General features: G+C 49.8%; 1 protein-coding gene and 1 long non-coding RNA gene across 13 annotated transcripts; both read right to left on the minus strand.

Moving 5' to 3' along the window:
- Positions 1-149: 149 nt before the first annotated feature.
- Positions 150-2,808, minus strand: LOC127927768 (uncharacterized). 12 transcript variants are annotated; one of them, XR_008128980.1, is made up of 7 exons: positions 2,722-2,808; positions 2,561-2,614; positions 1,774-2,508; positions 1,515-1,665; positions 1,438-1,465; positions 887-1,243; positions 150-717 (listed from the first exon to the last, which is right to left on the minus strand). It is a non-coding gene; the product is annotated as an uncharacterized LOC127927768 (long non-coding RNA). The 12 variants fall into 12 exon arrangements; XR_008128981.1 differs by lacking the exon at positions 2,722-2,808 and having other exon boundaries at positions 1,774-2,454; positions 2,561-2,701; XR_008128979.1 differs by lacking the exon at positions 2,722-2,808 and having other exon boundaries at positions 2,561-2,701.
- Positions 2,809-11,881: 9,073 nt separating this feature from the next.
- LOC127927759 (nuclear pore complex protein Nup107-like) lies at positions 11,882-13,454 on the minus strand. Its single transcript, XM_052514441.1, has 4 exons — positions 13,440-13,454; positions 12,790-12,843; positions 12,360-12,473; positions 11,882-12,031 (listed from the first exon to the last, which is right to left on the minus strand). The coding sequence occupies exons 1-4, from the start codon at positions 13,452-13,454 to the stop codon at positions 11,882-11,884; spliced, it is 333 nt and encodes a 110-aa protein (XP_052370401.1).
- Positions 13,455-13,725: the final 271 nt, after the last annotated feature.

The raw sequence follows: 13,725 nt of genomic DNA on the forward strand, positions 1-13,725 counted from the left end.
TGTGTGTGTGTACTATGCCCAGACTACGGTAGAACAACACCATGCCCAGACTACGGTAGAACAACACCAGGTGTGTGTGTGTGTGTTGTGTGTGTACTACTGTAAGCTGCATGCAGCAGGTAGAACAACACCAGAGGCAGCAGAGGGCAGGACTCCTGGTCAACCAGTTACTGAACTCCTCCAACAGACCTGAACACAACACTGTTTTATACTCTTTCACACAGCAGTAACATACCTGGTGTCCAGAACCACAGTCACCAGAACCACAGTCACCCTGGAGAGTGACTGACTACCTCATGTACCTGGTGACCAGAACCACAGTCAATCTGGAGAGTGACTGACTACCTCATGTACCTGGTGTCCAGAACCACAGTCACCCTGGAGAGTGACTGACTACCTCATGTACCTGGTGACCAGAACCACAAAGTCACTCTGGAGAGTGACTGACTACCTCATGTACCTGGTGTCCAGAACCACAGTCACCCTGGAGAGTGACTGACTACCTCATGTACCTGGTGACCAGAACCACAAAGTCACCCTGGATAGTGACTGACTACCTCATGTACCTGGTGACCAGAACCACAAAGTCACCCTGGAGAGTGACTGACTACCTCATGTACCTGGTGTCCAGAACCACAAAGTCACTCTGGAGAGTGACTGACTACCTCATGTACCTGGTGTCCAGAACCACAGTCACCCTGGAGAGTGACTGACTACCTCATTCATGTACCTGGTGACCAGAACCACAAAGTCACCCTGATAGTGACTGACTACCTCTCACAGTCACCTGGTAGTACCAGAACCACAAAGTCACCCTGGATAGTGACTGACTACCTCATGTACCTGGTTACCAGAACCACAGTCACCCTGGAGAGTGACTGACTACCTCATGTACCTGGTGACCAGAACCACAAAGTCACTCTGGAGAGTGACTGACTACCTCATGTACCTGGTGACCAGAACCACAAAGTCACCCTGGAGAGTGACTGACTACCTCATGTACCTGGTGACCAGAACCACAAAGTCACTCTGGAGAGTGACTGACTACCTCATGTACCTGGTGACCAGAACCACAAAGTCACCCTGGAGAGTGACTGACTACCTCATGTACCTGGTGACCAGAACCACAAAGTCACCCTGGAGAGTGACTGACTACCTCATGTACCTGGTGTCCAGAACCACAAAGTCACTCTGGAGAGTGACTGACTACCTCATGTACCTGGTGTCCAGAACCACAGTCACCCTGGAGAGTGACTGACATGTACCTGGTGTCCAGAACCACAGTCACCCTGGAGAGTGACTGAACACACCTGGTGACCAGAACCACAAAGTCACCCTGATAGTGACTGACTACCTCATGTACCTGGTGACCAGAACCACAGTCACCCTGGATAGTGACTCACCTCATGTACCTGGTGACCAGAACCACAAAGTCACCTGGAGAGTGACTGACTACCTCATGTACCTGGTGACCAGAACCACAAAGTCACCCTGGATAGTCACTGACTACCTACCTGGTGACCAGAACCACAAAGTCACTCTGGAGAGTGACTGACTACCTCATGTACCTGGTGACCAGAACCACAAAGTCACTCTGGAGAGTGACTGACTACCTCATGTACCTGGTGTCCAGAACCACAGTCACCCTGGAGAGTGACTGACTACCTCATGTACCTGGTGACCAGAACCACAAAGTCACTCTGGAGAGTGACTGACTACCTCATGTACCTGGTGACCAGAACCACAAAGTCACCCTGGAGAGTGACTGACTACCTCATGTACCTGGTGACCAGAACCACAAAGTCACCCTGGATAGTGACTGACTACCTCATGTACCTGGTGACCAGAACCACAGTCACCCTGGAGAGTGACTGACTACCTCATGTACCTGGTGACCAGAACCACAGTCACTCTGGAGAGGGACTGACTAGCGTCCAGAACCACAAAGTCACTCTGGAGAGTGACTGACTACCTCATGTACCTGGTGTCCAGAACCACAGTCACCCTGGAGAGTGACTGACTACCTCATGTACCTGGTGACCAGAACCACAAAGTCACTCTGGAGAGTGACTGACTACCTCATGTACCTGGTGACCAGAACCACAAAGTCACCCTGGATAGTGACTGACTACCTCATGTACCTGGTGACCAGAACCACAAAGTCACCCTGGATAGTGACTGACTACCTCATGTACCTGGTGACCAGAACCACAAAGTCACCCTGGATAGTGACTGACTACCTCATGTACCTGGTGACCAGAACCACAAAGTCACCCTGGAGAGTGACTGACTACCTCATGTACCTGGTGTCCAGAACCACAAAGCCACTCTGGAGAGTGACTGACTACCTCATGTACCTGGTGACCAGAACCACAGTCACCCTGGAGAGTGACTGACTACCTCATGTACCTGGTGACCAGAACCACAAAGTCACCCTGGATAGTGACTGACTACCTCATGTACCTGGTGACCAGAACCACAAAGTCACCCTGGATAGTGACTGACTACCTCATGTACCTGGTGACCAGAACCACAGTCACCCTGGAGAGTGACTAACTACCTCATGTACCTGGTGACCAGAACCACAAAGTCACCCTGGAGAGTGACTGACTACCTCATGTACCTGGTGACCAGAACCACAAAGTCACTCTGGATAGTGACTGACTACCTCATGTACCTTGGTGACCAGAACCACAGTCACCCTGGAGAGTGACTGACTACCTCATGTACCTGGTGTCCAGAACCACAAAGTCACTCTGGAGAGTGACTGACTCCATCGTGACTTTTGTCTGACTGTACGGTCATTCCATAGGCTGACACAGACATGGCCATGGACATAAAGTCACAGTCCAGTGAAAATCTCACTTTTAAAAGTTATATTCTGTTAACTCATAATAAATAATGTTGTTGACTCATCCGATACTTATTTGTAGCCAAAACATGAATAAAAAAAAACCTCAAATTTGTATCTCTAACAGACCGTTTAAAAAAGCTAGGCATTTGCTCATAGAACACGGTGTCACGATAGAACACGGTGTCACGCCAGAACACGGTGTCACGCCAGAACACGGTGTCACGCCAGAACACGGTGTCACGCCAGAACACGGTGTCACGCCAGAACACGGTGTCACGATAGAACACGGTGTCACGCCAGAACACGGTGTCACGATAGAACACGGTGTCACGATAGAACACGGTGTCACGCCAGAACACGGTGTCACGCCAGAACACGGTGTCACGCCAGAACACGGTGTCACGATAGAACACGGTGTCACGATAGAACACGGTGTCACGCCAGAACACGGTGTCACGATAGAACACGGTGTCACGATAGAACACGGTGTCACGATAGAACACGGTGTCACGATAGAACACGGTGTCACGCCAGAACACGGTGTCACGATAGAACACGGTGTCACGATAGAACACGGTGTCACGATAGAACACGGTGTCACGATAGAACACGGTGTCACGATAGAACACGGTGTCACGATAGAACACGGTGTCACGATAGAACACGGTGTCACGATAGAACACGGTGTCACGATAGAACACGATAGAACACGATAGAACACGATAGAACACGATAGAACACGGTGTCACGATAGAACACGGTGTCACGATAGAACACGGTGTCACGATAGAACACGGTGTCACGATAGAACACGGTGTCACGATAGAACACGGTGTCACGATAGAACACGGTGTCACGATAGAACACGATAGAACACGGTGTCACGATAGAACACGGTGTCACGATAGAACACGGTGTCACGATAGAACACGGTGTCACGATAGAACACGGTGTCACGATAGAACACGGTGTCACGATAGAACACGGTGTCACGATAGAACACGGTGTCACGATAGAACACGGTGTCACGATAGAACACGGTGGTAGAACACGGTGATAGAACACGATGTCACGATAGAACACGATAGAACACGATGTCACGATAGAACACGGTGTCACGATAGAACACTAGTGTCACGATGTAGAACACGGTGTCACGATAGAACTAGACAGCTAGGTGTCACGATAGAACACGGTGTCACGATAGAACACTGTCAGCTAGAACACGGTGTCACGATAGAACACGGTGTCCCGATAGAACACGGTAGACAGATAGAACACGGTGTCAGATAGAACACGGTGTCACGATAGAACACGGTGTCGCGATAGAACACTGTGTCACGATAGAACACGGTGTCACGATAGAACACGGTGTCGCGCGATAGAACAGGGTCATTCAGCGATAGAACACGGTGACGATAGAACACGGTGTCACGATAGAACACGGTGTCACGATAGAACATCGATAGAACACTGGTACGATAGAACACGGTGTCGCGATAGAACACGCTGGATAGAACACGGTGTCTCGCGATAGAACACGGTGTCTAGATAGAACACTGGGTGACGGTGTCACGATAGAACAGTAGAACTGTACGATAGAACACGGTGTACGCGATAGACTGGTGTCACGGTAGAAGATAGAACACGGTGTCGCGCGATAGAACACGGTGTCGCGCGATAGAACACGGTGTCGCGCGATAGAACACGGTGTCGCGCGATAGAACACGGTGTCGCGCGATAGAACACGGTGTCGCGCGATAGAACACGGTGTCGCGCGATAGAACACGGTGTCGCGATAGAACACGGTGTCGCGCGATAGAACACGGTGTCGCGCGATAGAACACGGTGTCGCGATAGAACACGGTGTCGCGATAGAACACGGTGTAGACTGATAGAACACGGTGTCACGATAGAACACGGTGTCACGATAGAACACGGTGTTAGAACACGGTGTCACGATAGAACACGGTGTCGCGATAGAACACGGTGTCGCGATAGAACACGGTGTCACGATAGAACACGGTGTCACGATAGAACACGGTGTCACGATAGAACACGGTGTCACGATAGAACACGGTGTCACGATAGAACACGGTGTCACGATAGAACACGGTGTCACGATAGAACACGGTGTCACGATAGAACACGGTGTCACGATAGAACACGGTGTCACGATAGAACACGGTGTCACGATAGAACACGGTGTCACGATAGAACACGGTGTCACGATAGAACACGATGTCACGATGTCACACGATAGAACACGATGTCACGATAGAACACGATGTCACGATAGAACACGATAGAACACGATGTCACGATAGAACACGGTGTCACGATAGAACACGGTGTCACGATAGAACACGGTGTCACGATAGAACACGATGTCACGATAGAACACGATGTCACGATAGAACACGATGTCACGATAGAACACGATGTCACGATAGAACACGATGTCACGATAGAACACGATGTCACGATAGAACACGATGTCGCGATAGAACACGATGTCGCGATAGAACACGATGTCGCGGTAGAACACGATGTCGCGGTAGAACACGATGTCGCGATAGAACACGATGTCGCGATAGAACACGATGTCGCGATAGAACACGATGTCGCGATAGAACACGATGTCGCGGTAGAACACGATGTCGCGGTAGAACACGATGTCGTGGTAGAACACGATGTCTTGATAGAACACGATGTCATGATAGAACACGATGTCATGGTAGAACACGATGTCATGGTAGAACACGATGTCATGGTAGAACACGATGTCATGGTAGAACACGATGTCATGGTAGAACACGATGTCATGGTAGAACACGATGTCATGGTAGAACACGATGTCATGGTAGAACACGATGTCATGGTAGAACCTGATGTCATGGTGGCTAATTGGATGCTCTTTAACACAATTAAAACAATAGTAAGGTAAAACTATTTAACTCACATTGTAATGAATTCTGGGTCCTATTTCATTAGAGACGTAGAAACACTAGACAGCTAGTTAAAGATTAATAACAGACTCACCATCCAGGTCACCAAGGAAACACTAGACAGCTAGTTAAAGGTTAATAACAGACTCACCGTCTCCCAGGAAACACTAGACAGCTAGTTAAAGGTTAATAACAGACTCACCGTCCAGGTCACCCAGGATAACTAACTTCTGGATAATGTGGTAGTGTTCTTTCGTCTCTTCCAGGACTTTCTGTGGAGAAGAGGGAAGGAGACATTCAGCATCTTTCACAGGACTATGGGAATCCCTAAGACTGGTACGATGTAGATAGCTAGTAGACTGGTACGATGTAGATAGCTAGTAGACTGGTACGATGTAGATAGCTAGTAGACTGGTACGATGTAGATAGCTAGTAGACTGGTACGATGTAGATAGCTAGTAGACTGGTACGATGTAGATAGCTAGTAGACTGGTACGATGTAGATAGCTAGTAGACTGGTACGATGTAGATAGCTAGTAGACTGGTACGATGTAGATAGCTAGTAGACTGGTACGATGTAGATAGCTAGTAGACTGGTACGATGTAGATAGCTAGTAGACTGGTGCGATGTAGATAGCTAGTAGACTGGTGTGATGTAGATAGCTAGTAGACTGCTACGATGTAGATAGCTAGTAGACTGGTACGATGTAGATAGCTAGTAGACTGGTACGATGTAGATAGCTAGTAGACTGGTGCGATGTAGATAGCTAGTAGACTGGTACGATGTAGATAGCTAGTAGACTGCTACGATGTAGATAGCTAGTAGACTGGTGTGATGTAGATAGCTAGTAGACTGGTGTGATGTAGATAGCTAGTAGACTGGTGTGATGTAGATAGCTAGTAGACTGCTGTGATGTAGATAGCTAGTAGACCGGTACGATGTAGATAGCTAGTAGACCGGTGTGATGTAGATAGCTAGTAGACTGGTACAATGTAGATAGCTAGTAGACTGGTACGATGTAGATAGCTAGTAGACTGGTGCGATGTAGATAGCTAGTAGACTGGTACGATGTAGATAGCTAGTAGACTGGTACGATGTAGATAGCTAGTAGACTGGTACGATGTAGATAGCTAGTAGACTGGTATGATGTAGATAGCTAGTAGACTGGTGTGATGTAGATAGCTAGTAGACTGGTGTGATGTAGATAGCTAGTAGACTGGTGTGATGTAGATAGCTAGTAGACTGGTGTGATGTAGATAGCTAGTAGACTGGTGTGATGTAGATAGCTAGTAGACTGCTGTGATGTAGATAGCTAGTAGACTGCTGTGATGTAGATAGCTAGTAGACTGGTGTGATGTAGATAGCTAGTAGACTGCTGTGATGTAGATAGCTAGTAGACTGGTGTGATGTAGATAGCTAGTAGACTGGTACGATGTAGATAGCTAGTAGACTGGTACGATGTAGATAGCTAGTAGACTGGTGTGATGTAGATAGCTAGTAGACTGCTGTGATGTAGATAGCTAGTAGACTGGTGTGATGTAGATAGCTAGTAGACTGGTACGATGTAGATAGCTAGTAGACTGCTGTGATGTAGATAGCTAGTAGACTGGTGTGATGTAGATAGCTAGTAGACTGCTGTGATGTAGATAGCTAGTAGACTGGTGTGATGTAGATAGCTAGTAGACTGGTGTGATGTAGATAGCTAGTAGACTGCTGTGATGTAGATAGCTAGTAGACTGGTACAATGTAGATAGCTAGTAGACTGGTGTGATGTAGATAGCTAGTAGACTGGTGTGATGTAGATAGCTAGTAGACTGCTGTGATGTAGATAGCTAGTAGACTGGTACGATGTAGATAGCTAGTAGACTGGTACAATGTAGATAGCTAGTAGACTGCTGTGATGTAGATAGCTAGTAGACTGGTGTGATGCAGACACACAGCTAGTTTGACAAAGCAGAAAAACAGATGCTTGACCTTTGACTCTGTTGCCAGCAGCTCCTCAAACACCTTCTCTAATGTCCAGCTGGAGAGAAAAGGGAGACAACACAATTTACATTTAGAAATAGAAAGGTTAGGAAGGTTAGATTCCTGATCCTCAGCCCTCCACTAGAAGCTGGGGATCTTTACTTGGCCTCCAGGTATTCTCTACTAGAGGCTGGGGATCTTACTTGGCCTCCAGGTATTCTCTACTAGAGTCTGGGGATCTTACTTGGCCTCCAGGTATTCTCTACTAGAGGCTGGGGATCTTACTTGGCCTCCAGGTATTCTCTACTAGAGTCTGGGGATCTTACTTGGCCTCCAGGTATTCTCTACTAGAGGCTGGGGATCTTACTTGGCCTCCAGGTATTCTCTACTAGAGGCTGGGGATCTTACTTGGCCTCCAGGTATTCTCTACTAGAGGCTGGGGATCTTACTTGGCCTCCAGGTATTCTCTACTAGAGGCTGGGGATCTTACTTGGCCTCCAGGTATTCTCTACTAGAGGCTGGGGATCTTACTTGGCCTCCAGGTATTCTCTACTAGAGGCTGGGGACTAGTATTCTCTACTAGGCTGGGGATCTTACTTGGCCTCCAGGTATTCTCTACTAGAGGCTGGGGATCTTACTTGGCCTCCAGGTATTCTCTACTAGAGGCTGGGGATCTTACTTGGCCTCCAGGTATTCTCTACTAGAGGCTGGGGATCTTACTTGGCCTCCAGGTATTCTCTACTAGAGGCTGGGGATCTTACTTGGCCTCCAGGTATTCTCTACTAGAGGCTGGGGATCTTACTTGGCCTCCAGGTATTCTCTACTAGAGGCTGGGGATCTTACTTGGCCTCCAGGTATTCTCTACTAGAGGCTGGGGATCTTACTTGGCCTCCAGGTATTCTCTACTAGAGGCTGGGGATCTTACTTGGCCTCCAGGTATTCTCTACTAGAGGCTGGGGATCTTACTTGGCCTCCAGGTATTCTCTACTAGAGGCTGGGGATCTTACTTGGCCTCCAGGTATTCTCTACTAGAGGCTGGGGATCTTACTTGGCCTCCAGGTATTCTCTACTAGAGGCTGGGGATCTTACTTGGCCTCCAGGTATTCTCTACTAGAGGCTGGGGATCTTACTTGGCCTCCAGGTATTCTCTACTAGAGGCTGGGGATCTTACTTGGCCTCCAGGTATTCTCTGGGGATCTTACTTGGCCTCCAGGTATTCTAGAGGCTGGGGATCTTACTAGGCCCACACACTGGCCTCCAGGTCACTTCTCTACTAGAGGCTGGGGATCTTACTTGGCCTCCAGGTATTCTCTACTAGAGGCTGGGGATCTTACTTGGCCTCCAGGTATTCTCTACTAGAGGCTGGGGATCTTACTTGGCCTCCAGGTATTCTCGTGGCAGCTCCTCCAGCTCCTCGCTGCCCATCCCTGAGGACCGGACCTCCTGTTCCACAAGAGAGTCTACCAGTAGACCCTGAAGTAGGCCCAAACCTGCTGGTCACACTGTCCTCCCACTACCAAACTCACACACTGGGAGCAGCTAGAGGGAGACAGAGAGACAAATCACTACAACCACTCTACTGTAGTCCAGCTAGATGGGAGAGACAGAGTCTACCAGAACCCTGACCCCCCAAAATCCTCTTCCTCCCCCCCTGACCCCCCAAAATCCTCTTCCTCCCCCTGACCCCCCAATCCAGCCTCCTCCTGACCTCCCAAACCTGCTAACAGCCTGACCCCTTCCAAACCAGCCTCTTCCTAGGGAGACCTGCCCCAACCTACACCTCCCTGAGACAGAGTCCTTAGGAGATACTGCCCCAAACCTGACTGCCCCAAGAGATGATCAGAGTCTGACCAAACCTGCCTGCCTGGTACCTACCAAACAACCTACAGCCTACCAAACCTGATCTGCCTGGTAGAGTAGAGTCTTGGGGAGATAACACCCAACATACCCGTGCTACAGTCTAAACCTGAGGAGAGCCTAGAAACAGAGAGGTAGTCGGAGACCAAACCTGCCAACATACAGCCTACCAAACCTGAGATGCCTACCAAACCTCTCATAGAGCCTACCAAACCAGAGTCTTCCACCAAACCTGAGTAGCCTACCAAACCTGCCCTGCCTGGTACTCAGTTCCTACAAACCTGCTATCTGCCTGGTAGCCTACCAAAGAGCCTACCAAACCTGCTATCTGACAGCCTACCAAACCTGCTAGCCTACCAAACCTGCCTGGTACAGGAGAGACCAAACCTGCCTGGTCACTAGCCTACCAAACCTGCTATCTGCCTGGTAGCCTACCAAACCTGCTGGTCTGAGCCTAGACTAAACCAAACCTGGTCAGTAGCCTACCAAACCTGCTGGGAGCCTACCAAACCCAACAGTAGCCTACCAAACCTGCTAACTGTCCTGGTTCTACCAAACCTCAGAACTGCCTGGTAGCCTACCAAACCTGCATCATTTGCCTACCAAAGTGTTCTGGTATCAGCCCCAAACCTCCTCCAGCCACCAAACCTTCCCAAACCCTGGTACTCGGCCTACCAAACCTGCTCACTGCCTGGTAGCCTACCAAACCTGCCTGCCTGGTACCGGCCTACCAAACCTGCTAACTGCCTGGTACTGCCTACCAAACCCTAACTGCCTGGTACTCGGCCTACCAAACCTGGTAGTTCCTGGTACTCGGCCTACCAAACCGCCTACCAAACCTGCTCACTGCCTGGTACTGGCCTACCAAACTCTGCTATCTGCCTCGGCCTATGCTACTGCCTGGTACTCGGCCTACCAAACCGCCTGGTACTCGGCCTACCAAACCGCCTGGTACTCGGCCTACCAAACCGCCTGGTACTCGGCCTACCAAACCGCCTGGTACTCGGCCTACCAAACCGCCTGGTACTCGGCCTACCAAACCGCCTGGTACTCGGCCTACCAAACCGCCTGGTACTCGGCCTACCAAACCGCCTGGTACTCGGCCTACCAAACCGCCTGGTACTCGGCCTACCAAACCGCCTGGTACTCGGCCTACCAAACCTGCTAACTGCCTGGTACTCAGCCTACCAAACCCTGGCTGGCCTACCAAACCGCTAACTGCCTGGTACTCAGCCTACCAAAACTGCCCTGGCCTACCAAACTGCCAGCCTACCAAACCTGCTAACTGCCTGGTACTCGGCCTACCAAACCTGCTAACTGCCTGGTACTCGGCCTACCAAACCTGCTAACTGCCTGGTACTCAGCCTACCAAAACCTGGCACTGCCTGGTACTCGGCCTACCAAACCTGCTAACTGGCCTGGTACCAAACCTGCTAACTGCCTACCAAACCTGCTAACTGCCTGGTACTCAGCCTACCAAACCTGCTAACTGCCTGGTACTCGGCCTACCAAACCTGCTAACTGCCTGGTACTCGGCCTACCAAACCTGCTAACTGCCTGGTACTCGGCCTACCAAACCTGCTAACTGCCTGGTACTGGTACCAAACCTGCTAACTGCCTACCAAACCTGCTAACTGCCTGGTACTCAGCCTACCAAACCTGCTAACTGCCTGGTACTCAGCCTACCAAACCTGCTAACTGCCTGGTACTCAGCCTACCAAACCTGCTAACTGCCTGGTACTCAGCCTACCAAACCTGCTAACTGCCTGGTACTCAGCCTACCAAACCTGCTAACTGCCTGGTACTGCCTACCAAACCTGGTACTCAGCCTACCAAACCTGCTAACTGCCTGGTACTCAGCCTACCAAACCTGCTAACTGCCTGGTACTCAGCCTACCAAACCTGCTAACTGCCTGGTACTCAGCCTACCAAACCTGCCTACCAAACCTAACTGCCTGGTACTCAGCCTACCAAACCTGCTAACTGCCTGGTACTCAGCCTACCAAACCTGCTAACTGCCTGGTACTCAGCCTACCAAAAACCTCAGCTAACTGCCTGGTACTCAGGCACTGCCTGTTGATTGATTTGACTTTTTAAAATGTGCCTGGTACTCGTTCCAAAAAGGTCTGAATCAGTGTCAGATGCTGTGTGGAAGTCAGGAGATGCTGACAAAAACGTGTTTATGTTCATGACAAAAAGGTCACAAACCGTGAGACAGACAGTTATTTACATGACAATCACCGGCTGACAAAAAGGTCACGACCTCCACTTGGTGTCATACATCTGTTGGTGAGAGTGTACGACGGAGAACTGACCTCCGTTGATGTTGGGGTCGTGGTACAGCTTCCATCCCTCCAGAGTAGCAGCTCTCCATGCCTGGCCACAGCGCTTACACAGCCTCTGGGCCTACACACAACCACACGTCACTGTGACTAGAAACCAGTTCAGTGTAACCCTCCCATCCACCAGGTGGCGCTGTACTGAGACCGGTCTCAAAACGCCACCCTATTACCTATACACTGCACTACTTTTGTGACCAGAGAACTCAAATCAAATCAAATATATTTATAAAGCCCTTCGTACATCAGCTGATATCTCAAAGTGCTGTACAGAAACCCAGCCTAAAACCCCAAACAGCAAACAACGCAGGTGTAGAAGCACCTGCATGAGCCCTGGTCAATAACAGTGAACAGGGAACAAATGGTGCCATTTGAGAGTGTCTCCTGTTTCTCACCTCGTCAGTCATGCCCGCTCTGAGGAGGGTGAAGAGATACTTCAGCAGTCTGGCATCATCCTCTCTGTCCAGGTCTGCCAGGGGACGTCTCTGTCTGATGGGGGCGTCAGGGTCCTACAGACACACAGAGTTACTTTATGGTCTAAGTAAAACGTAAAATGTTTTCCCCATCATGGCATCAGAGCATGTGTATGTAGGAGAGAGTGTGTGTGTGAGAGAGAGAGAGATAGATTGTAAAGATTAGGCCTAAAAGCCCCTCTTACCAGCTCAGTAACCATGGGAACATTGAAGCCTGTGAAGAACAGGCCTAAAAGCCCCTCTTACCAGCTCAGTAACCAGGGGAACGTAAAAGCCTGTGAAGAACAGGCCTAAAAGCCCCTCTTACCAGCTCAGTAACCAGGGGAACAGCAGGCCTAAAAGCCCCTCTTACCAGCTCAGTAACCAGGGGAACATTGAAGCCTGTGAAGAACAGGCCTAAAAGCCCCTCTTACCAGCTCAGTAACCAGGGGAACGTAAAAGCCTGTGAAGAACAGGCCTAAAAGCCCCTCTTACCAGCTCAGTAACCAGGGGAACAGCAGGCCTAAAAGCCCCTCTTACCAGCTCAGTAACCAGGGCAACAGCAGGCCTAAAAGCCCCTCTTACTAGCTCAGTAACAGGGGAACGTAAAAGCCTGTGAAGAACAGGCCTAAAAGCCCCTCTTACCAGCTCAGTAACCAGGGGAACAGCAGGCCTAAAAGCCCCTCTTACCAGCTCAGTAACCAGGGCAACAGCAGGCCTAAAAGCCCCTCTTACCAGCTCAGTAACCAGGGAACATTGAAGCCTGTGAAGAACAGGCCTAAAAGCCCCTCTTACCAGCTCAGTAACCAGGGGAACAGCAGGCCTAAAAGCCCCTCTTACCAGCTCAGTAACCAGGGAAACATTGAAGCCTGTGAAGAACAGGCCTAAAAGCCCCTCTTACCAGCTCAGTAACCAGGGGAACGTAAAAGCCTGTGAAGAACAGGCCTAAAAGCCCCTCTTACCAGCTCAGTAACCAGGGGAACATTGAAGCCTGTGAAGAACAGGCCTAAAAGCCCCTCTTACCAGCTCAGTAACCATGGGAACATTGAAGCCTGTGAAGAACAGGCCTAAAAGCCCCTCTTACCAGCTCAGTAACCATGGGAACATTGAAGCCTGTGAAGAACAGGCCTAAAAGCCCCTCTTACCAGCTCAGTAACCAGGGGAACAGCAGGCCTAAAAGCCCCTCTTACCAGCTCAGTAACCATGGGAACATTGAAGCCTGTGAAGAACAGGCCTAAAAGCCCCTCTTACCAGCTCAGTAACCAGGGGAACGTAAAAGCCTGTGAAGAACAGGCCTAAAAGCCCCTCT

This window comes from Oncorhynchus keta, unplaced genomic scaffold (genome assembly GCF_023373465.1).
Source record: "Oncorhynchus keta strain PuntledgeMale-10-30-2019 unplaced genomic scaffold, Oket_V2 Un_scaffold_17573_pilon_pilon, whole genome shotgun sequence".
Classification (NCBI taxonomy): Eukaryota; Metazoa; Chordata; class Actinopteri; order Salmoniformes; family Salmonidae; genus Oncorhynchus; species Oncorhynchus keta.